Source organism: Miscanthus floridulus, chromosome 1, assembly GCF_019320115.1.
Source record: "Miscanthus floridulus cultivar M001 chromosome 1, ASM1932011v1, whole genome shotgun sequence".
Taxonomy (NCBI): domain Eukaryota; kingdom Viridiplantae; phylum Streptophyta; class Magnoliopsida; order Poales; family Poaceae; genus Miscanthus; species Miscanthus floridulus.
Window position 1 is genome coordinate 20,879,000 of NC_089580.1, and position 20,038 is coordinate 20,899,037.

General features: G+C 45.2%; 4 protein-coding genes across 4 annotated transcripts; all 4 read left to right on the forward strand.

The window, feature by feature from the left end:
• The first annotated feature begins 763 nt into the window (after positions 1 to 763).
• On the forward strand, positions 764 to 2,208 carry LOC136475324 (uncharacterized). Its single transcript, XM_066472871.1, has 5 exons — positions 764 to 955; positions 1,065 to 1,233; positions 1,333 to 1,488; positions 1,674 to 1,741; positions 1,835 to 2,208. Exons 1-4 carry the CDS (start codon positions 890 to 892, stop codon positions 1,694 to 1,696), a joined length of 414 nt encoding a protein of 137 aa, XP_066328968.1. The 5' UTR covers positions 764 to 889; the 3' UTR covers positions 1,697 to 1,741; positions 1,835 to 2,208.
• A 2,349-nt stretch (positions 2,209 to 4,557) lies between these two features.
• On the forward strand, positions 4,558 to 6,521 carry LOC136475336 (uncharacterized). Its single transcript, XM_066472876.1, has 8 exons — positions 4,558 to 4,706; positions 4,799 to 5,003; positions 5,094 to 5,283; positions 5,399 to 5,469; positions 5,566 to 5,643; positions 5,738 to 5,825; positions 5,962 to 6,017; positions 6,123 to 6,521. The coding sequence occupies exons 1-8, from the start codon at positions 4,641 to 4,643 to the stop codon at positions 6,188 to 6,190; spliced, it is 822 nt and encodes a 273-aa protein (XP_066328973.1). The 5' UTR covers positions 4,558 to 4,640; the 3' UTR covers positions 6,191 to 6,521.
• Positions 6,522 to 7,393: 872 nt separating this feature from the next.
• Positions 7,394 to 10,720, forward strand: LOC136475349 (zinc finger protein VAR3, chloroplastic-like). Its single transcript, XM_066472880.1, has 6 exons — positions 7,394 to 7,843; positions 8,380 to 8,497; positions 9,064 to 9,365; positions 9,437 to 9,568; positions 9,659 to 9,757; positions 9,968 to 10,720. The coding sequence occupies exons 1-6, from the start codon at positions 7,437 to 7,439 to the stop codon at positions 10,494 to 10,496; spliced, it is 1,587 nt and encodes a 528-aa protein (XP_066328977.1). The 5' UTR covers positions 7,394 to 7,436; the 3' UTR covers positions 10,497 to 10,720.
• Positions 10,721 to 13,630: 2,910 nt separating this feature from the next.
• LOC136475360 (ubiquitin-conjugating enzyme E2 variant 1D-like) lies at positions 13,631 to 18,007 on the forward strand. Its single transcript, XM_066472884.1, has 5 exons — positions 13,631 to 13,804; positions 16,784 to 16,923; positions 17,006 to 17,131; positions 17,237 to 17,363; positions 17,744 to 18,007. The coding sequence occupies exons 1-5, from the start codon at positions 13,771 to 13,773 to the stop codon at positions 17,800 to 17,802; spliced, it is 486 nt and encodes a 161-aa protein (XP_066328981.1). The 5' UTR covers positions 13,631 to 13,770; the 3' UTR covers positions 17,803 to 18,007.
• The last annotated feature ends 2,031 nt before the right edge of the window (positions 18,008 to 20,038 follow it).

Consider the following 20,038-nt stretch of genomic DNA (forward strand, 5'->3'; position numbering starts at 1 on the left):
ACATTAGTTATAGTAATCTCGTATTGTTATTAATCACCGAAATCCAACTTGGGACCTGGATGCTTTCGGGAGCCCTCCTTCCCAACGCTGTATGCGATGGTTTCGACTGGCTTGTCGCGCGTGTGGACGTCGTTTCTAAGTTTTTTCCCTTCTCTCCTCGTTAAATTAGCCGTCACATCAGCAAAATATCTCCGTTATAAGTTAATTAATAGAGATAGAACATGCTGATTTCTACTTTGGAGTGCTCTAAGCACGTGCTCTAAAATATCTACATTATAAGTTAATTAAGTGCGTGTTTAGTTCATGAATTTTGAAAAATTGGCTACGGTAGCACTTTCGTTTTTATTTGACAATTAGTGTTCAATCATGGACTTATTAGGCTCAAAACGTTCGTCTCGCAATTTCCAACTAAACTGTGCAATTAGTTTTTTTTCGTCTATATTTAATACTCCATACACGTATCGTAAGATTCGATACGATGACTACTGTAGCATTTTTTGAAAACTAAACGAGCACTAATAGAGATAGAACATGCTGATTTCTACTTTGGAGTGCTCTGAGCACGTGCTCTATCATTGCTGGTTCGTTTATGTGAAAGAAAAGTACTGCTGGCTGATTCGCATGAACAGTAGCCATGTGAGGGGCTGGCCAGCCCCAGCCCAGCGATCAGGCTGGAAGTTGCTCCGCTAGGCTCGGCCCAGAAAGCAGGCGCGGCACCATGCCACCATTCCATTCGCCGTACCGGTAGTCGTGCATTTATGCTTACCATTTCTCGAAGCGTTGAACCTTCCGTCCGGCTCTCTCTTCTCTCCAGTAAAAGCAACCAGGCTCTCTCTTCTCCCCAAAGCAACCAGGCTCCATCCATCCGGTGCACGCCGCCGCCGCCGTCATGGGAAAGCGCAGCTACGAATCCGATTACGAGAGCGTCCGCAACGCCCACATCTCGGAGAACAAGGTAGGCGCACACGTTTCCCCATGCTTGGATCTTCATTCATCCAACGAACACGAAGGATTTGATCGCGCGCGGCACCGCTGATCCTCGGCAAATCTTATGTGGCACGCAGGCTCGGATGGAGATGCTTGGGCTAAGCCGTACGAAGGAGGAGCTCAACATGATGACCCCGCCCCCCGCCCCCCGCCCCTACACCTACAAGCAGTACGCCACGGGCCCGCCCCGGCGCTCCCCGCGGCTGAACGGGCTGGCCGTGCAGCACAAGGCGCTGCCTCTCAGAGGTCTGCCATGGCGGGCGTGCATTCTCTGTGTCTCGATTGGAGGCTGTTCCCGACTGTGTCTGAGATTGAAACGCATTTGATACTGTTGCCTCCTCGTAGGTCATCTGGGCAAGGCGACTCCTATGTTGGTGGACTACGACAGCGATGCGCCGGCAGTGGTCGGCGGGGAGATGGCGCCGGCGCCGCAGGACAATGGCGGCGAGGAGATGGGGGCCGTGTATGAACCTGTTCATGGGGAAACTGCCACCTCTGTAGGTACAGTCGTACAGATGCCATTCCTCCTACCATCTGTACTGCTGATTTATATTCAGCAAGTTCTATTACTACTGGTATACAAGTAGCAACGACAGTCGTTTCCTTGAGCGAAGAACGTATGGAGTCAGATATTCAGATTCGCAATATAGCTTGCTGAGAAAGCTTGGTTGTGTGATCAAATGCAGGTGAAATCGTGCTGCGCGGATGACTGCAAATCGGTGCGTGGAACGAGGCCTGAACCGGCCGTGCATAGGTAAATGTCAAGCAGCAGCAAGTATCTCTAATATCTATCACGTTTTCCACATCTCCTCTGATAATAGTCATCACTTGGATTCATCTTTTGCAGGCATGATGCTCATCTTATCTACCACCAAGCTTCTGCCTTGATCTCCAGCTAAATACATAATCACCCCGTGTCTAGTAGTATTAGAGTCGATTCCATGAGCTTTCGTTTCAGATTAAGGTGTCAGGATAGCAGGCAACGCAGAGGTTGGGTTCAGGTACCAGACTCCAGTCTCCAGGTGTGTTTGGAGCATGCTATGGTATCTGAAATTTTGTGGCTGAGTCTCTGTTGAATTCCTGTAAGGCTGTGTTTAGCTCGCGAATTTTGGAAATTTGGCTACTGTAGCACTTTCGTTTTTAGTTGGCAATTGGTGTTCAATCATGGACTAATTCGGTTCAAAACATTCGTCTCGTAATTTTCAACTCAACTGTACAATTAGTTTTTTTTTCGTCTACATTTAATGCTTCATGCACGTATCGCAAGATTCGATGTGATGGCTACTGTAACACTTTTTGGGAATTTGGACGTTAACTAAACAAGCACTGATTCATCGTGCACCTCCGTTCGCTCCCTTTCCCCGTCGGGCCTATGTGATAAAAGCTTGCTTGTTGTCTCAAGTTTTACCAATGAAGCTCATCATCAGCTTCCCGTAGTGTCACAGACGAGTAGCGCCGGCCTTTGCAAAATGCAAAGTACAGGTGCGTTGTGCGCGTTCGGTTCGCCACTCTCCACTTACTGTACAATTGTGAGGCCATTCTGTGGGGCTGTGAGCTCTTCTCAACTGCTCGCCGTTACTGTCGCAAAGCCTCATTGTAGTCGCTCCCACTTTACCTCGGTTGATGTTGCACATGAAAATTTCATACCACCTTCGCCATGGTAGAGAAACTAAAACCAAACTTGCTAAAACAACAAAGAGTAAAATACATGGATGGTCCTTCAAAATATCGTAGTCGAGGTTCATAAACTAAAAAACTGCACATTAGGGTCTATGGTCCTGCTAAAGGCCCTGTTCGCTTCTCTTATAATCCGTACTTTTCAGCTTATTTTTTCAGCGGGAACAATGTTTTTCTCTCACAACAAATCAGCGGGAACAGTGTTTTGGCTTTTTTTCAGCGAAGCGAGCGGGGACAAAATGTATTGTATCACAGCTGAGTCTGAATTACCTAAATACCTGGCTTGTTAGTTGTTACCATGAAATCTACACACTAAACATGCACTTAGGATTTCTGGATAATGTATCTAACAAGTTTAGGGACCTTAATCTGTATTTACAAAGTTCACGGGGACTGGAACTGAGTGACGCTTCATTATAAGGATTGTTCGTACATTTCACTTTAAATTAAAGGGTAAAACTAGAATGCCAAAAAGAAACCCTGGACAGACAAACATACAATTATTTTTGGCTATGGCCTATGGGTATTGATACCCATGGTCTACTCGTTTGGTAATTGGTTAGGGTGTAAATGCCATGGTGTTCTCTATTTGCATTTCGGAAGGTCGGAATCCTGTGGACCTGGCCAGCTAGCCTCATGTGTATATATGCATCTGAGTATGAGGATTTGACCAAACTCATGGTGTGACACGTGGCATAATTCATGGGTGAATGATCCCGAAAGGAAACAAAATAACAGGTGCTGCAATATTATTGGGGCTTAGCTTGTGTCCTAACGCCCGCGCCTGCAATCATTTTTTCACGTTGTTTTATGCGCTCACGTGGGGCCGTGTCACTCCGAACATCATCAGCATCGAGAAGAGAGGGAGAAGGCGGCAGATGCCCAGTCGATGCCGGGTGGAGGAGACATCGAGACGAGGCAGCAGAAGGCAAGGAGGGAGATGCAACATCTGATCTACTTTTGAAACATTCAGATACAACACTTACAACATACGTTTAAAGGCACATAAAACACTTAAAATATACATCTGAAACACTCGCAAAAACACCTGAAAAACACTTGAAACCATTGCAAAAGCATACACAACATCCAGATAAAACACTTGCAAACACATATGCAACGTACAAATAAACACACTTGCAACATACGTCTGAAAAAACAAATGAAATATTAGAAACAAAAGCTTGCAACATACGTATACAACCATTGCAACATATGCAACATCTCGACCTACTTTTGCAACATCCATATGAAACACCTGCAATATATCTCTGAAACATTTAACAAACTTGAAACAGTCGCTTGCAACATGCGCTTTCAAACACAACATCTACTTGCTGCCTGGACGAAAATAGAGGCTACAAAGTGACGCGGAGGTCGCCAGTGTGGAGGTTGTCGGCAGCACGGACCTCGGTAGGGAGCGCGGCAGGCGGATGGAGTCGACCGCAACAGGAGGCGTGAGTACGAGTTGGGGAGGTCGAGATCCGTCCTGCGAGCAGGGGCGCGCAACGGGGAGGACGGGATCTGTCCCGCGAGCAAGGGCACGCAGCAGAGCGAGCAGGCAATGCATACGGGGTGTTGTGGGCGGGGTCCGTTCCACGAGCGGGTGACTCAGGCGGGGTCCGGACGAACGGACGACCGAATATGAGCATTACCCTTTATTATATGAATTAGCCGTCCTTCTTGGAAGATAAAAGAAGAATAAAAAACTAGCTGTTTTACTCCCTCACTCCAGACAAAAAAAACAATACGTCATGGTCTCATGGGCAAAATAGTAAAAAATATAATACTCTTCGAACACTTCTGCGGCGCCCGACGCACATAAAAAAAAATAGAGCCGTTTGTTACCTTTGTTCCATTCAAAACTTCACAGAGCCAAGTCCGACTCAGCACTGTACCACCAGAGTACAGATCTGCCGAGCACCGCAACCAAATCTTTGCAAGCCGTCCAAAGCCGCTGGCCTGACGCCGCCGCCATGGGGAAGCTCGGAGCCAAGTCCGACTACGAGAGTCTCCGCAACGCCCGCATCTCCGAGAACATGGTAAGGCGCAGGCACCCTACCCGAATTCGATCTCCACCGGATGAGGAATTTCTTGCGTCATCTCCGATTCTTGTTTCGTGGCGTGTGTGCAGGCCAGGATGGAGATGCTCGGCCTTCTCCGCTGCGCGGGAGAGCTCAGCGACATCGCCTCCGCCTCCAGCCACCGCGCGTCCGGGAGCGCGACGCCTCGGAGGACCCCCAGGCCACGGGTGACGAGCATGACCCCGCTCCGCCGCTCCGGCCGCCTCCTCGCCGCGACGCGCCGCTGTTCCGCCCGGCTGAATGGGCAGGGCACAGGTTGAAGCATCGAATGCCCTCTTCCGTGGATCGACTCGTGTTGTTTGTGACGGGAAACAGCTCAAGTAAGTTCCTTTTATTTTCTGGCAGGAGCTCTTAGTAAATTGACGGCGGCGGGATCGGAGGAGGAGGATGATACATGGGAAGATGATAAGGAGGGGAAGTGGGCGACGGCGGTGGCCAAGGAGAGAGTACAGGCGCTGCAGGAGAGGCGGTGCGACAGCAGGGGGAGGGGCGGCGTGTACGACCCTGTTCTTGGGATCTGCTGCCATTTCTGCAGGTACTCATCATTACAAACATGAATCACCGATTGGTGCTTCCGGTTGCGTTCCTGAGAAAGATCGCACGGGATTAGTGTGCAAGTAGCTGACAAAAGTCGTTCTCTATGATCAAAGGCAGAAGAAATTGTGCGGTGAGGAGGACTGCAAGCGCTGCGGGGAAGGAGACCTGAAGCAACCATGTTTAGGTAAAAAGAATCCGTAAAGGATTATCCTCTTTTCCCCTAATTTCCGCATCTAGTATGATCATGTCAACACTCAATACTTTGGCAAATATTTGACAGGAAAGACAGAGTGCTCATCTTGCCATTCTTCTAATGGGATACTCTGCCGTGCTTGCCTGAAAATTAGGTACGGCGAAGGTAAGCGGACTTGCTTAGTTGCTCAACGCTGAAATGGCTTTGTTCTTGGTGGATTTTATCGGCCTACTTACTAAACTTTGAGATGTGGTAGCAGAGATGGAAGAGGTGAAGAAGAACAAGAACTGGCTGTGCCCTCACTGCGTTGAGGAGAAGGGTATCAAGAAATTCTGGATATGCAACAGGTGAGCGTTTCACCAACCTTGCTCTATTTAGTTCTACAATCAGAGGTCTGAAATGGTGCTGTCAGGATACGTAGTGTTTTAAAAAATTCAGTTTCCCACCACTCACTCGGTAACCTTTGGTCACACGACGATGCAGCTCCTTCTGCTTGAAGAAGAGGAAGATACCACCGACTGGGATTGCCATATATAATGGTAATTCTGATTCTACTCCTGTTCACATATGTGAAATATGCTGTTCTTGCTGTCACTGATAAACATATCTGCCTCTTTTTTTCACTTTCTTTGCCATTGCAACAGCAAGGGAGCAAGGATACGATTCAGTTGCGCACCTTCTCATGGACAGGCTGAAGCGACAAGCTTTCTGATGACGACTGGCTCTGGCACGTGCACTTCTACAGCGATGATGATGATGATGAATTGATGATATAGAGATGTAAGTGAGTCTCGTCTGACGAAGTCTGGTTTTGGCATGTTCACTTCTGCAGTGATTTAATGATGGTGGTAGAGATTGTAGCGAGTCCGTTTTCTGGCAGTTCAGCTGATAGGCATCTTAGCCTCTAGGAGAAAATGTTTCTGTTGAAATGAGTCCCACTTTTGTGCCCAAGAATGTGAAGCTAGGAGAACAGTCTCAGTGGCCTTCTGAGTGGCAGCTTGTCTGTTTATTGTAACCGGATTTTGTTGAGGGTCAGAGCAAGGATTAATGAGAATTACCATTTTTACTGTATCTGTGATAGAACTAGCTATCTGGTATCAGTATAAAATTCAACTGGTCTTGAATCTATGGACAAACGGAATCAGCTATCTGTCTTCAAACTTATATATACTACCAGTATATTTGTTATTGAGGCAGTGTAGTGTGGAGTCACCAAAATGACTCCAGATAGCTAGCCTATGGTTAGCTAGAACGTTTTGTATTATTATTTCAGCAAATGACCACAGATGGATTTTTCTGAGCGTAAGGAATCACACAAAATTACCCATATTCTCAACTATATTTACATTAATTTCCTTTATCTAAAAAAATTAGCCAAATAAAGCTGCTTGTGTAGGACTTGCATATTGAAATATCAGTAAATACAGGGCCAAAACTCATTCCTCCTTGCTGTGCAAAGCTCTAGCTACTTGCTTAGTCTTTAGTTTTAGGGTCTGTTTGGCAGGGCTCTGGCTCCTCTGAAAATGGCTCCGGCTCTGGCTCCTCTGAAGGAGCAGCTCCTCTGGAGGAGCTTAAGTCGTTCTGGAAAACGTTTGGCAAAACGGCTCCTTCGTACTAGACGACGTGAACCCACAACAAGGAGCCATGTGAAGCTCGTTTTTGAGACTTCTCCTGCGCAGGCAAAAAATGGCTCCGGCTCTTGACCGGCTCCCCATGCGGAGCCCTTTTTAAAACAGGCATTTGGCACAGCTCCTGCAGGAGCCGGAGCTGAAGCTCCTGCCTTAGCAAAGAGGCTCTTAGTTGGGCCAAACAAGCTCTAGTTCCTTTAGTTTACCAAGTTGGACCGGGCCTGACTATAGGCTACAGCGCTTAGTTGGACAACTTGAATTAAAAAAAAAAAGTTGGGCAACTTGAATCCGGCCGGAGGCCGACGCGGTTTGGACATCCCCACCTACCGGATGCACCGCCGGCTTGCCCTTGCCACCGCGGCCGCAGCGCCCGCGCTCCGGCGGTTCTCGCACCACAGCGCTCCTCCCCGGCCTGACCTAAGGCTAGCCTTCCTCCGCTCCGAGGTCGACGATCTCGAGCTCTCCCCCTCTCATAAACCATCGCCACGGCCTCCCCATAGAGAGCAATGCCAGGTTTTAGAAGAGCTAAGAAGCGGCCTTGCTCTTGCTGGAAACGCTCCGGCAGCTGTGGATATAGCGCACCCGTGGCCGGAGTGGGTTGCTCTGATGGAGCACCTCCTCCGTCGGGGCCACGTTGACCCCTCCACCTTCGCCGCCGCCTCGCTGTCTTCTAAGGACGCCAACGCTGTCCGCACCGCCTGCCTCCAATTCGGGCGCCAGCGGCCGGAGCTCATCAGGTGAGGTGGCCGTGCTCGGACTAGTGGTTTTGGGGTTGGGTTCTTGGCCTGGGTTGGTGTGCGCGTTGAGGCCATTATCTCTGCTGGGGCTATGATTTTAGCTGCAAGCTAGGTGTTTGTTGAAATGTGCTAGCCATTCGCGGTGCCTTTTTTCTTCCAGGCACCCCAGCTGTGCATGTAAAAGTGGTTGCATGTTTACCATGAAGGGAACAAACTTTGGCGGTTGTTGCAACATTTTGGCTAATTATACGTGCCCTGACACTGTGCCAAATTGATGTGTCACACTTCAATAGCAACTCGTGGAGCAAAGCTTGCCTAATAGTACCATTTCTGGGGATGGTAACAAGTGCAAAGTACATTATGGGTTTCCTCAAGTTATATCACTGTACCCTACAGAAACTCTTAGATGTGTGCGATTACAAGACATTGTTTCAGCATGTAGAGTAGTACTGCTATCTTTTGTTTCATGAGTCCCAACTTTTAACTAAAGGACTTAATGGATGCTGTAAGCTAAAGTTGAAAGTCTATTGTTGCAGGCATATATCAAGATGGGATATTCAGGTTGCCATGCGATGTGGTTGTCCCAGCATTGACAGGAAGGTTGTAAACTCTGGGAAACGACTGCGGGCCTATGTAGGACTTGATGAAGGAGAGGTAACTACATGGAAATATGCATTGAAGATTTCTCTTGATGCACTGAATTTTTATATTCTTTTAATTACCACAAACTTTAAATATTCTGAATGTAAACTCAAGGTTTTGTGTAGGATCTACGAATCAACACTGAATTATAGACACAAAAAAGAATAGTAGACCAGGCTTATGCCCAAGCAAAAGCTTTGTTAGGCTTGTGTATGGTAATACAATTGTGTGTGACCTTAATATGTTTGCTTTTAAATCTCATGTTTGAACTCTTTGAATACAAACATGTGGTGTGAAGGAATAGAACTGGTCACCTATTTGACCTCATCAACAACCTTTCTTTCACTAAATCCACTTCACACTAGTGAACTGGCTAGTAGAAAATATGTGCAATATGGATTTTCCTTTTTCCTTTCTCAGGAACTAGAAAAATATTTGCTTACTGTGCAGTATAATTTCCCAAACCTGTTGGATCCTCGATCCTTATATCGTAAATACATTAATTTTGTTTACGCTTGAAAGTTTGGTTGCTCTAAATCTAGGACATTAATTTATGTAGTATCAGCTTATGCTAACAGGTTTGCAGCCAATGCAATTTAAGAGGAAGCTGTGATAGGGCATATGTAAAGGCTCGGAAAGAGGAAGTTGGAAGAACTGTGGATGTTATGCGCGTCCTTTTGACTTATGGTCTTGATGTTATTACCGGCAATGTAGAGAATAGAGCATGCCTGAACAAAAATGTCAGGGAATCAATAAAAATCCTACTAAATGAGGTTGTCGAGGTTGATTCTAGGGGACCTGGTTCCAGCACTGTGAAAGCTGCACAACGCAAAGGTCAATCTGCTGTACCCATGAAGCAGGGTGATTGGAATTGTCCCAAGTATGTTAGAAAAGTTAATATGCGTGTCTACACATATCCTCCTGGTCATAATGCTTTGCATTTATTGTCAGATGTGACTTTCTGAATTTTGCAAAGAATATCAAATGTTTGCGCTGCGATGGAGAATTCCAAGAGAGGTATCGGTTGCTGCATGAAGACCAAGAGCATCTACCTCTCAAAAAGGGTGACTGGATATGCAAAAGGTGAGCCTGCTTATAGCTCTAGTTTATGAGAAATATTTACTGCAAGTTCTGTTTTTTTTTCTTTCTCTTATACTGACCTTAAAGTTTCAGGTGCAACTTTTTGAATTTTTCTAAGAACACAAGATGCTTGCAATGCCATGAGAAACCAACAAACCGTTTACTCAACCCAGGAGAATGGGAATGTGTGTCGTGAGTGCCTATTTCTACTACACTATTATATCTGCTTATTTGTTGAATATTTGAACTGTTCTGATGTCTACTGCCAATACAATCTTATAGTTGAAGATGGTGTTGGCCTTGTGTGACTATCCTTTCACTGCTATGATTTTTATTTCTAGAATTCTAGTACATTTCAGAAAATGGAAGATAACTATGTTTATGTGTTATGTTCAACTACAGGTGTAACTATGTGAACTTCAAGAGGAATGGATTCTGCTTGAAATGTGGTTGGAAAAGACCAAAGTCTCTAAACAATCAAGATAGTATTGAATCACGTCATGATTTAGAGCATAGTAAGAAACCTAGTATTTCATTTGTTCAAGATGGCGTCCAGCTGAAGAGGTGGCCAAGTCCGCAAAAGAATGCTTCACCATCTGACGAAGATTCAGATTTCTGGAGCGCAGACGATGAAGGAGGTGATAGCAGGGATAATGATGCACTCCTGCAACAGAAGGACTACAGATTCCTTGAGAGTTTTCCCATTGTTGGGGGCAGGACTGCTAATTCCCAAGATCGTCTTGCAAGGGAGAAGTGGAAGGACGAAATGTCCAGGAGAAATAAAGGCCTTCAAACTACGGAATCACGAGAAAGCAATCGGCCTTCTAGCCCCGGCCGTCTTCCAAGAAGCATGGAGCTGGTTGAGTCTGATGATGATATCGCTTCTTGGTTTTCGGGTGGGAATAATAATAGGAACTTGGACAAGGCATAACCAGATCTTGTAAGCGGGTGCAACTCGTGAATTTCTTCAATAAAATTTGCATCTCTTGGAATTATTGAAATCCAGCAAAGAAAAAAAATATTAAAGCTCACTGGAGAACTGTACCATTTAGTGTTTCGGAATTCTGTTATGGGCTGCTCAGCAGCTCAGGGATGACATGCTATGATTTTTGCAAGGGGCTTGTATACCTGCTCTCATGCAATTAAGTTTTGGGGACCAAGCTAGTAACAAGTGTCATGTGCCTACGTGCGAGCGTTTGGTTCGGCTCCGCGCTTGTCTAACTAGATCCAAAATTGCTTAGGCCCTGTTTGGTTGAGCTGTGGCTGTGGGAAAAAGCTGCTGTGGGCTGTGAGCTGTGGAAAAGCTGCTGTGGGCTGTGAGCTGTAGAAAAGCTGAAAGTTGTTTGGTTAAACAAGTATAAAATATACCTTTTATCTTTATCTCTCTTGAAACAACTATGGAAGAGCTTTTTATTCCACCAATTTCGGAAAGCAGAAAGCCAAAAACTAAAAGCAGGGTCAAACCAGCTTTCAAAAATGAACTACGGAAAAGCAGCTGCTTCTGAAAAAGCATCCTCCAAAAACAGCCCCTTTGGTTGGGCTTTTGGCTTTTAGGGCCAAAAGCCAAAGCCAAAAGCCCAACCAAACAGGGTCTTAAACTAGAAGCGAAATGTAGCAATATAACAGAGGAGGCCAACGCATCCTTCGCATCATGAGTACCGACGAAGTCATCTTTCACTATTACTGACGAGATCAGACCAACGACTTATTCCTCACGATAATGTCCTTCTTAGGGCTTCTCCCAACGCTCCGGCTTGGGCATGGGCGTTAGGTAGGGTTGCAATAATATGAGTGTGCTTTGGTTCCTTTGACTTCCCCTGTCTAAGGTCCAGTTTAGTTGCAAAAAATTTTACAAAATTTTTTAAGATTCCCTGTCACATCGAATCTTTGAACGCATGCATGAAGTATTAAATATAAATAAAAAATAAAACTAATTACACAGTTTAGACGAAATCCACGAGACGAATCTTTTAAGCCTAACTAGACTATGATTGGACACTAATTGCCAAATAACAACGAAAACTGCTACAGTGCCATTTTGCCAAAATTTTCAGATCTAAACAAGCCCGCTCAACGGAGCTAACTTGGGCCTGTTTAGTTGCCTAAACCGGCCTTCAGGGCACGCCCAACAATGTACCAACCATACTGAAGCCAGACCAGATTCAAACGTGCGCGGGGGGAGTGTTCCTCTCCGTCGAAGTCGGAGGTCCTGTAGCAGCCCCTGGTCCGGACGCCCTAGCGCTCACCCATCTTCGACCTAGGCCTGCACACGCGCCACAACCTCGTCATCTCTGCCTACCTCTTCCGCATGCTTGTCTTCATCACCCTCGAGTTCTTCAACCTCCACGCAGTGAACTCCCGAAGCAGTGATTGAGTTAAAAACTCACCTTCAAAAGAACATGGTGACTGTATCCGAGCTAACCAGCCAACCAAACAGGATCTATACAAGCTAGGCTTATTTAGGATAAGCAAACCAAACAACAACCTCTTTTATTGCAAGAGCCAAGTTTTAGCTACCTGGCTTAGCTAGCTAGGCTAGGTTTAAGACGAGAACCAACATACCCTAAACACAAAGCCCAAATATGGGTGGGTGGATGTTGCACACAAAGGATGAAGTTAATACCCCACGACAGTGTGTGGGGGCGGGGGCGGGGAATCTCCTAACTTGACAATTCAGATTCATAGCTAAGAGCCTCTTTAGCATGGCTCTAGCTTCTTGTGTGACTCTTGTTTATGGAACCGTGTTTAATGTCCACCTTACAATATTGCTACTGGAGCTGTTTTTATTGAATGTTTGTCAAAATGATTTTAGCTCTACTAAAGGAGTGAAGCTGTTTTAGAAGGAATTCAGAGCCACGACAAACGGTCTCTAAAGTGTCAATTATTTTAGGGCAGGAGAAGTATGTATTTTTTTTTCAATAAGTGGGAGCTAAAGCTAAACAACTCCATTTATTCTAACCCTCTTTCTGCTGCATCCGGTATCCCTTCCCCTGTCTCTGCAGACTGCAGCAGAGCAGTTCCTTTCTTGCTGTTTTTCATGTTATTAGGATCGGACCGGAGATTGAACCGGCAAGGCCATTGGTTCACTGGTTCACTGGTCCAACCGTTAAGAACCGGTTGAACCGCTGGTTCGATAGTTTTGGACCGGATGAATTGAACCGCCCACAAATATTTTGAACCAGTGTAATATAATAATATACAATAAATAATCAATAATATATAATTGAATAATTGATTACATATGCAAATTAGATGATAAAGAAACATAAAATGCGCATGAAAAGATAATATATGGAGTATTTATAAATTGGTAAAAAAACTAAATAGTAATTTAAATATTCATCATTGTAAAACAATCTCAAATACTGAAATGGAGTGCACTATTGTGAAGAGGTCATTCAGATAATCAAAATGGATATATTCAGCCTGCCTGTTGGTTTCAACCAGGGCTTATCAGCCAGCCAACAGTATTTCTTTCTCATAACAAACCAGCACCAGTCAGGTTTATCAGCCAAAAACCAACTATCGAAAAAAGTTTTGAATTTTTAAAATTTAAAAGACACGTGAAGGTCCAGTACTCCGAAAGTCCAATCAACGAACCATCTGCGTGAGCGCGTGCACAACAGGTGGGGCCCTGTGGGGACCATCGCAGCAGGTGCACAGCGGATGCACGCCACCAGCCAGAGCAGACTGCACGCACAGCAGTACAGCACCATTCCGGACCGGCCGGTTCAATGCAAGATTTGGAGCCAATTTCCAATAATGCCCCTAACTAGATAAGGTCGTACTCAGTGCACAGAAGGGTAATTTTGGAAAAACTCAAAAACTCATCGGTTCGTATGGAACCGGCCGGTTCATCGGTTCCGTAAAAAACCGGCCAGTTCAACGGTTTTTAACGGTTCAATTGCACAGACGGTCTTTTAAGTGAACCGGACCGGTGTAGACTTAGTTCGGTCTTTTAGCGGTCGAACCGCCGGTCCGGTCCGGTCCTAATAACTAACTGGTTTTTTCTACTCAGTCCCCAGTCGCCACTCGGACCTCGGCGTCCCACCGAAGACGACCTCACGCGGGGGCGGGGCTTGGTATATTCCTTCTCCTCCCTGCTCGGTTTAGCACGGCCGCTTCCATCACGCATCCTCGCCTCCTCCCGTCTCAAGAGATCGCAGGGGGCAGCGTCGAAGCTGGAGGAAGCGGACGGGTTCGCCATGGGGTCCGAGGGATCCTCGGGTCCGGTTATCGGTGAGTAGCAGTCTCTGTCCGTCATTTCTCCCGAGGTGCCTAGTTGCATATGGTGTGTTTGTGTGTTCGTCGGTCTGCGAATTCGAGTGGAGAGTCGGGATCTCTGTGGCCAACAAGGCATGGTTGTTTGGATTCCCGATCGGATATGGGCGCCCTTCGAGTAAGGGAGGAGCCGAGGAGAGAGCTTGGTGGGAGTGGGCTCAGGGTCACCTGGGGCTGCTTGGGGAACCCGATCCGGCATTGCCTCTGATTGGAATTGACGCCACATCAAGATTGCCGTGCGCAACTTAGGTGCAGAATTACCGTTTGTACCGCCATGTAGTCAACAACCTCTTGGGCTAAAGATAGGTCTATCCGGAACTAGGATTGCCTTCGGATGGGATTGTAGACTTGTAGTGCCGAGGTGGAATCTGGGGGCAAATTTAGCATCTCCCCGTAGCTGTTGGTGAGGCCCAATTGATCCTTCCTTCAAATATAAATGGTAGTTATGTAGGTTTTGGTCGAGACTTGGAAGCTACTTGGAAGCTTGTTCCTTAATGGATATAAGCAAAGAAGAGTTAAGTTACTTGATTATTGGCGCGATTCTAGATGGATCGATTGGTTAGGGATTTGGCTGGACCACCTGAATCTGTTGCGCAGTCACACTCATCTCTTGTTGGGAATCATTGCTCTTGAAATAGTTTCGTAATCTGAGTTATTTCTGTAAAAGTTTCTGGATGGTCGAGTCATATATTGATTTGGGTACTAGTAATTAGTGTGGTAGTGAACTAGCATGTATGTACAGTGCCTGTTATCCTTATCCAGCAGGAATGCCCATTAATCCACAAGTGCAATCTGGTAATTGGAATCAAATTTCCATGTATATAGTAATCTAGTGTATAGATCATTATGTGTAGCTACAGTAATGGTATTCAGAATTGAGTCAAGGTTAGCTATTTCTGACCACCATGCCTCAAATAACCAAAAGATAATTCTCCAAATTGTAAAGAAATGAAGCTGAAATTACTCCTAACAGTTTTTTAACATTTAAATAGGACCCATGCTTGCTCTTCTTGGCAGTGACGCCGATTCTAATATTAGTCTTTACCTACTTGTTAGTCCTATGCCTACCCATGGCCATCTTATCATTTTCCTTCATTTCATTTGACATTTTGTTAGCCATTCCTTGATGTAAATAGCATGAGTCCACAACTCACCTTGATCAACCAAATTTCCTGAAACCAGCAGTAGCATGCGCTGAGTCAATGTGTGGCCTTACTTACGTAGAAGAACCTCTATGAGATTTTGCTGAAAGATTTGCATCTGCTGGCCTAAAGTAGATAAATAGACATTCACTAGCTCTGAGCTAAAGAGCAGCTTTCCATGAGGACAAGAATAGTGAGATAACATGAATGTACTTTGGTGTAGAGTTGTTGATTTGGTATCTTCAATAGCAGTGGTAAATGTAATTCAAAATTGCTGTGCACATGCATACATGCTTGCTTGGGAGCGGTGTTCAATGGCCTAGTCCCTAGTCAATGGTATTTTTTTAATCCCAATATCGCAATTTTATAACTATACTGATTAACTGATCATCATGAAGCAGATTCCAATCAAACTTATTTTTATACTGTCCCAAAATAAGTGCACACCTCATATTTCGAGCTTGGGAGCAGTAGGGTGTTCACTGGCCCTAGTCAACAGTCTTCTTTTAAACCCAATATCACAATTCCATAACTATACTGACTAGTTCATCATCAAGCAGATTTCAATCAAACTTATTTTTATACTCCCTCCGTCCCAAAATAAGTGCACGTTATATTTCGAGGAGTCAACCAATCTCAAGTTTGACCAAATATAAATACAAAAAAAGTACTAATATTCATGATATCAAATAAGCATCATTGGATTAATCACGCCATGTATTTTCATAGTAAAACTATTTGGATATACAAATGCTGATAATATTTTATATAAATCTAATCAAACTCAAAATTAGTTGACTCCTTGAAATGCGAGATGTGCACTTATTTTGGGATGGATGGAGTACCATTTACTTCATGTTCACTTCCACCGGTACTTTTCCATGGCCCAACAACATATTCTGTAAGGCCATCACATAATGACATGTCAGCCCGCTATAGCTGACCGGAGGTACCTGGTAGCTCATAGCCGCATACTCAAAGATGTCAACAACGTTGATTTCACTGACTACACAATTAGAGTTGGGACATGTTTAGCGTATGTGGCTTATTTGCTAAGTTTAAGGTCCTTGACTTAAAGTCCATTGCCCCCAACTTATTTACGACAGCCTATTAAGTTTTAAGTGTCAGAAAAGTTGTCAGAAGGCTGGGATAGTTCTGAGTGCACTCATAATTTGATTGGGAATTACATGTTTGGTCCTTCATCTTCATTTTAGAGTAGCTGCAAATTCTAATTTCCTGTAAAAGATAAGGCTATCAGCCACCTGTTTATATTCTGACCAAACTTCTTATATTGCCCCAAATATAAAGCATGGTATTTATGCTACTGATTTGGAGGCACTTGGTTCATACAAAAGGATGCCTTGGAATTTGTGGGAAAGGAGGAAATGTTTTCTACCTTTAATGCCTCCAGAAGTCTAGATCATGTTCTTATAGTTTTTTGAACTTGCAACTATTGTCCCCTCAGCCTTCTTGCCTTAATCAGGTCATTGTTTTGATATTTTCTATGTGTATATATGGCACCATTTCTAAAAAGCATTAATCAGGTCATTATACACATAAGTAAGCTCAATATAACGCACCGATATCTCTGTTCTTTTATAGCAATGTACAGTATGATTTTCTTTTTCAAAATTCCAAGTCTCATGGGTAACCAAACTAAATTCCAGTAAACCATGAAACTTTGTTGCTCTTTTATTTTGTTCACAAGAACAATGAATTTGAACTCTGAATACCTGCTATGCATGTTGGTTGCTAATAATTTACATCATACTTTGTTTTATTATGTTTTCTGCAGTTCCCAGAAACTTTAGGCTGCTAGAAGAACTAGAACGTGGTGAGAAGGGCATTGGTGATGGAACTGTGAGCTATGGGATGGATGATGCTGATGACATATATATGCGGTCCTGGACAGGAACTATCATTGGTCCTCCCAATGTATGCTGCAGAAATACCCATAATTTGATACATAATACATTTGCTTTATTATTCTCAAACCTAAGAGGTGCATTTTTCGCAGACTGTTCACGAGGGACGAATCTATCAATTAAAGCTATTTTGTGATACAGATTATCCAGATAAACCACCGACTGTTCGATTCCAGACTCGGATCAATATGACATGTGTGAACCAAGAAACTGGATTGGTACACGTGCATTTTTTTGTTTCGTAATTCTTATAACGTGCAACATGCCAAGGAAATTTATGAATGATATTAGGCCTATTACTACTTAACTATCACCATTTCTAGGTTGAACCAAGTCTATTTCCTATGCTTGGAAACTGGGAAAGGGAACATACAATGGAGGACATCCTGGTCAGCTTAAAAAGGGAGATGTCGACTCCTCAGAACCGCAGGCTGTACCAACCTCATGAAGGTATTTTCTTTCCATTCCTCCAGTAGCTTATATGCTGACAATGCTGTTTAACTGTAGCTACTTGAAGTAATCTGTCTTGAATATCTGAAATCCTTTCCAAGGCTAGATTGCCAAGCCAAAACATAACTCGCTTCTTGGAAAATGACTAGCAAGAATCCCTAGTTGAATTTTTTTATCGCCAGAAGCTGGCAGCATGGCCAGATACAGGAACCAAATGAAATGAGCATGATCATCAGCAATTTTCTTCATCATGGACTGTAATTAGTGTTAGTTATCTATGAGATCAATTAGTCATATTAGCTTATGCCCCTTCCATCTTTGTGAAAGTGCTCCCTTTAAACTGCCCCTGTCAGTTGTTAATCTTAGTTTCTTCTGTGCAGGTAATGAAGATCAAAGAGTAGAGCAGAAAGGGCTTTCTCTTAGATGTGTCATCATGTAATCTATGTGCATTGCAATGTACAGCATTGAATTGAGTAGCGAGATGCCGAGGTGAAAGACCCTCTCAGGAAATCCTGTAATTCACCTTGATCATGCCACCGTCGCAATAAAGTGTCGATGACTGTTAAATTGCCTGCACACCATGAAACATGTAACCGATTCAGATTCTGTGGAAGACAACGAGTTAAGTGTGCGTGTTTCGCATATCTTCATCTGCCTGTTTGGTACACTCTGTAGTCTGTTCTGATGGGTAATCTGTCTAGGCCTGGTATTTTCTTCAGGAAACACCGTATGATATCACAGCTGCTGTTATTGTTCCTCTTTCTACTATGTGTCTGCGAATGATATCGATTCTGAATAAGTTGCAAAAGGCTGATAAAGTATCAGAAACACACATGCTAGTCAGTGAGCATCACCTTGAGAAATCGGGATGAGCCGCGTGTATACTAGTATTCATTCCGACCAGCTGTTTGCAGAAAGATCTGAAATCAATTTCGACCAATTATGCAGTAACTCTGAAAAGCTGCCCAAGTCGATCTAGAGGCTGCTGACATTTCGCCGCGGAAGTCCCTCTCATGAAGGACATGGACGGAGAGGAGGAAAGGACGGCCGGTCGAAAAAGGCGCGCCCCCGAAAGGCATGGGAACATGTTGCCGTTCGCGCCAAAAGCCCCACAGCACGACAGCACGAGCAGAAGAAAGCGAGATGCTCCCGGCCGCCGCACTGGTGCTTCCCCCCATCATCTCGCGCTGCAACATGCGAAGCTGACGACGCATCCAATATTCCTATCCTATGGAAATGGAATCACCGCCGTGGTCGACTGTGCCGTCGTCTGCTCAGCTCTTCTTCGCTCGCCGGCTCGCCGGCCAACTCCTATGACTATGAACACTTGTCTGTCGCACAGAACGATTGGCAATGGAAGCTAAGGCTGCATTACTGTGGTAATCAGAGAATTCAGCAGAGCTGCTGTTCTGCACTAACTCAGGCACCAGTCATTAGACGTATAAAGCACGTCAGCACCGATCAATGTCTCCAAATCCCTTTCCAGCACTCTGCAGTCAGAAACTGCAGTAGTGGCCAGTCAAGTTGGAGAGGCACCGTTTGACCGAAAAGATGGAAGGCCCCTGATGATGTAATCACTAAAAATGAGCAGTAATAAGAGGGTGTTTACGTGGTTTTGGAATGGCAAAATTGTTTGCCATAATCTTTTGCTGTAAATCTTTTAGCATTTAAACTTTTACATCTGGATGTTTAGATGCACGACAAAATTTTAGCACCGTACTAAATAAAGACTGATTTGTCCTTATTTAATGCATGATTTGGTTCATTAATTGTCATCCATGCATGCTCATGCTGGGCTGCTGCTGCTCGCAATTGCTTGCTGCTAGCACTTGCTGCAGCTCGCCATTGCTGCTGGTAGCACTTGCTGCATGTCCGGCAGTGTTTTCAAACAATCAAATATTATACTTTATTGCACAATTATTGAATAGTTCTGTCGGGATCAATACTAGGATACCCAAAGAGGAGAAGCTAATGATCATCAACATTGATTCATCCAAAAAGGTCAAGAGCGCGACTACAGCTCCGACCGACCCCCAGATGCACGGGCTCCGCCTCGCCCGACCTCTGGGTCGGGGGCCTGCCTTGCCCAACCTCTGGGTCGAGGGCTCCATCTCGTCTGACCCCGAGGCCGCGGGCTCCGCCTCGTCCGACTCCGAGGCCGCGGGCTCCGTCTCGCCCGACCCCTTAGGTGTGGGCTCTGTCTCACCCGACGGGGACCCATACCGCCGCCAACCACTCCTGGTCCAAGCGTATGGACCTGGGTCAAAACTCTGACACCAATGAACAGACCGCCATGTCCCGATGTAACCTATGGCCATGACGGGCCATACATGAGGATTCACATCAAGAACGGCGTCGGGCGTGCCAGTACTGTTTTGCCTAACCCTTGTACGAACGCTGACAGGCGTGTCAGTTCACCACGACGCCCGCCGGGACATAATGAGACGACATGACTAACACATGACGCCTGCGCATGGCGCCAGTGACGAACAGGGCCGCGACGTGGAGCCATCCCTGTTGACATCTATAGGATCGGCGGGACCCTTATGAAGGAGAAGAAGGACCCAACGATCCTGGAAGCCTTCCTCTCTCTCTCTCTCTCTCTCTCTCTCGTTTTTCTCCTTTTCCTCCGCTGTAACCCGCGCTTTCCCTTCGCCTATATAAGGGGAAGCAGG

Bases quoted from the DNA above. Each gene is read 5' to 3' on its own strand.
- LOC136475360 (XM_066472884.1), top strand. From the start codon at position 13,771: ATGGGGTCCGAGGGATCCTCGGGTCCGGTTATCG. The intron at 16,924-17,005 runs GTATGCTGCAGA...CATTTTTCGCAG, and splicing joins CTATCATTGGTCCTCCCAAT to ACTGTTCACGAGGGACGAAT. The intron at 17,364-17,743 runs GTATTTTCTTTC...TCTTCTGTGCAG, and splicing joins GCTGTACCAACCTCATGAAG to GTAATGAAGATCAAAGAGTA.
- LOC136475349 (XM_066472880.1), top strand. From the start codon at position 7,437: ATGCACCGCCGGCTTGCCCTTGCCACCGCGGCCGCAGCGCCCGCGCTC. The intron at 7,844-8,379 runs GTGAGGTGGCCG...CTATTGTTGCAG, and splicing joins CAGCGGCCGGAGCTCATCAG to GCATATATCAAGATGGGATA. The intron at 8,498-9,063 runs GTAACTACATGG...TTATGCTAACAG, and splicing joins TAGGACTTGATGAAGGAGAG to GTTTGCAGCCAATGCAATTT.
- LOC136475324 (XM_066472871.1), top strand. From the start codon at position 890: ATGGGAAAGCGCAGCTACGAATCCGATTACGAGAGCGTCCGCAACGCC. The intron at 1,234-1,332 runs GTCTGCCATGGC...GCCTCCTCGTAG, and splicing joins CAAGGCGCTGCCTCTCAGAG to GTCATCTGGGCAAGGCGACT. The intron at 1,489-1,673 runs GTACAGTCGTAC...GATCAAATGCAG, and splicing joins GGAAACTGCCACCTCTGTAG to GTGAAATCGTGCTGCGCGGA.
- LOC136475336 (XM_066472876.1), top strand. From the start codon at position 4,641: ATGGGGAAGCTCGGAGCCAAGTCCGACTACGAGAGTCTCCGCAACGCC. The intron at 4,707-4,798 runs GTAAGGCGCAGG...GCGTGTGTGCAG, and splicing joins CCCGCATCTCCGAGAACATG to GCCAGGATGGAGATGCTCGG. The intron at 5,644-5,737 runs GTAAGCGGACTT...ATGTGGTAGCAG, and splicing joins GAAAATTAGGTACGGCGAAG to AGATGGAAGAGGTGAAGAAG.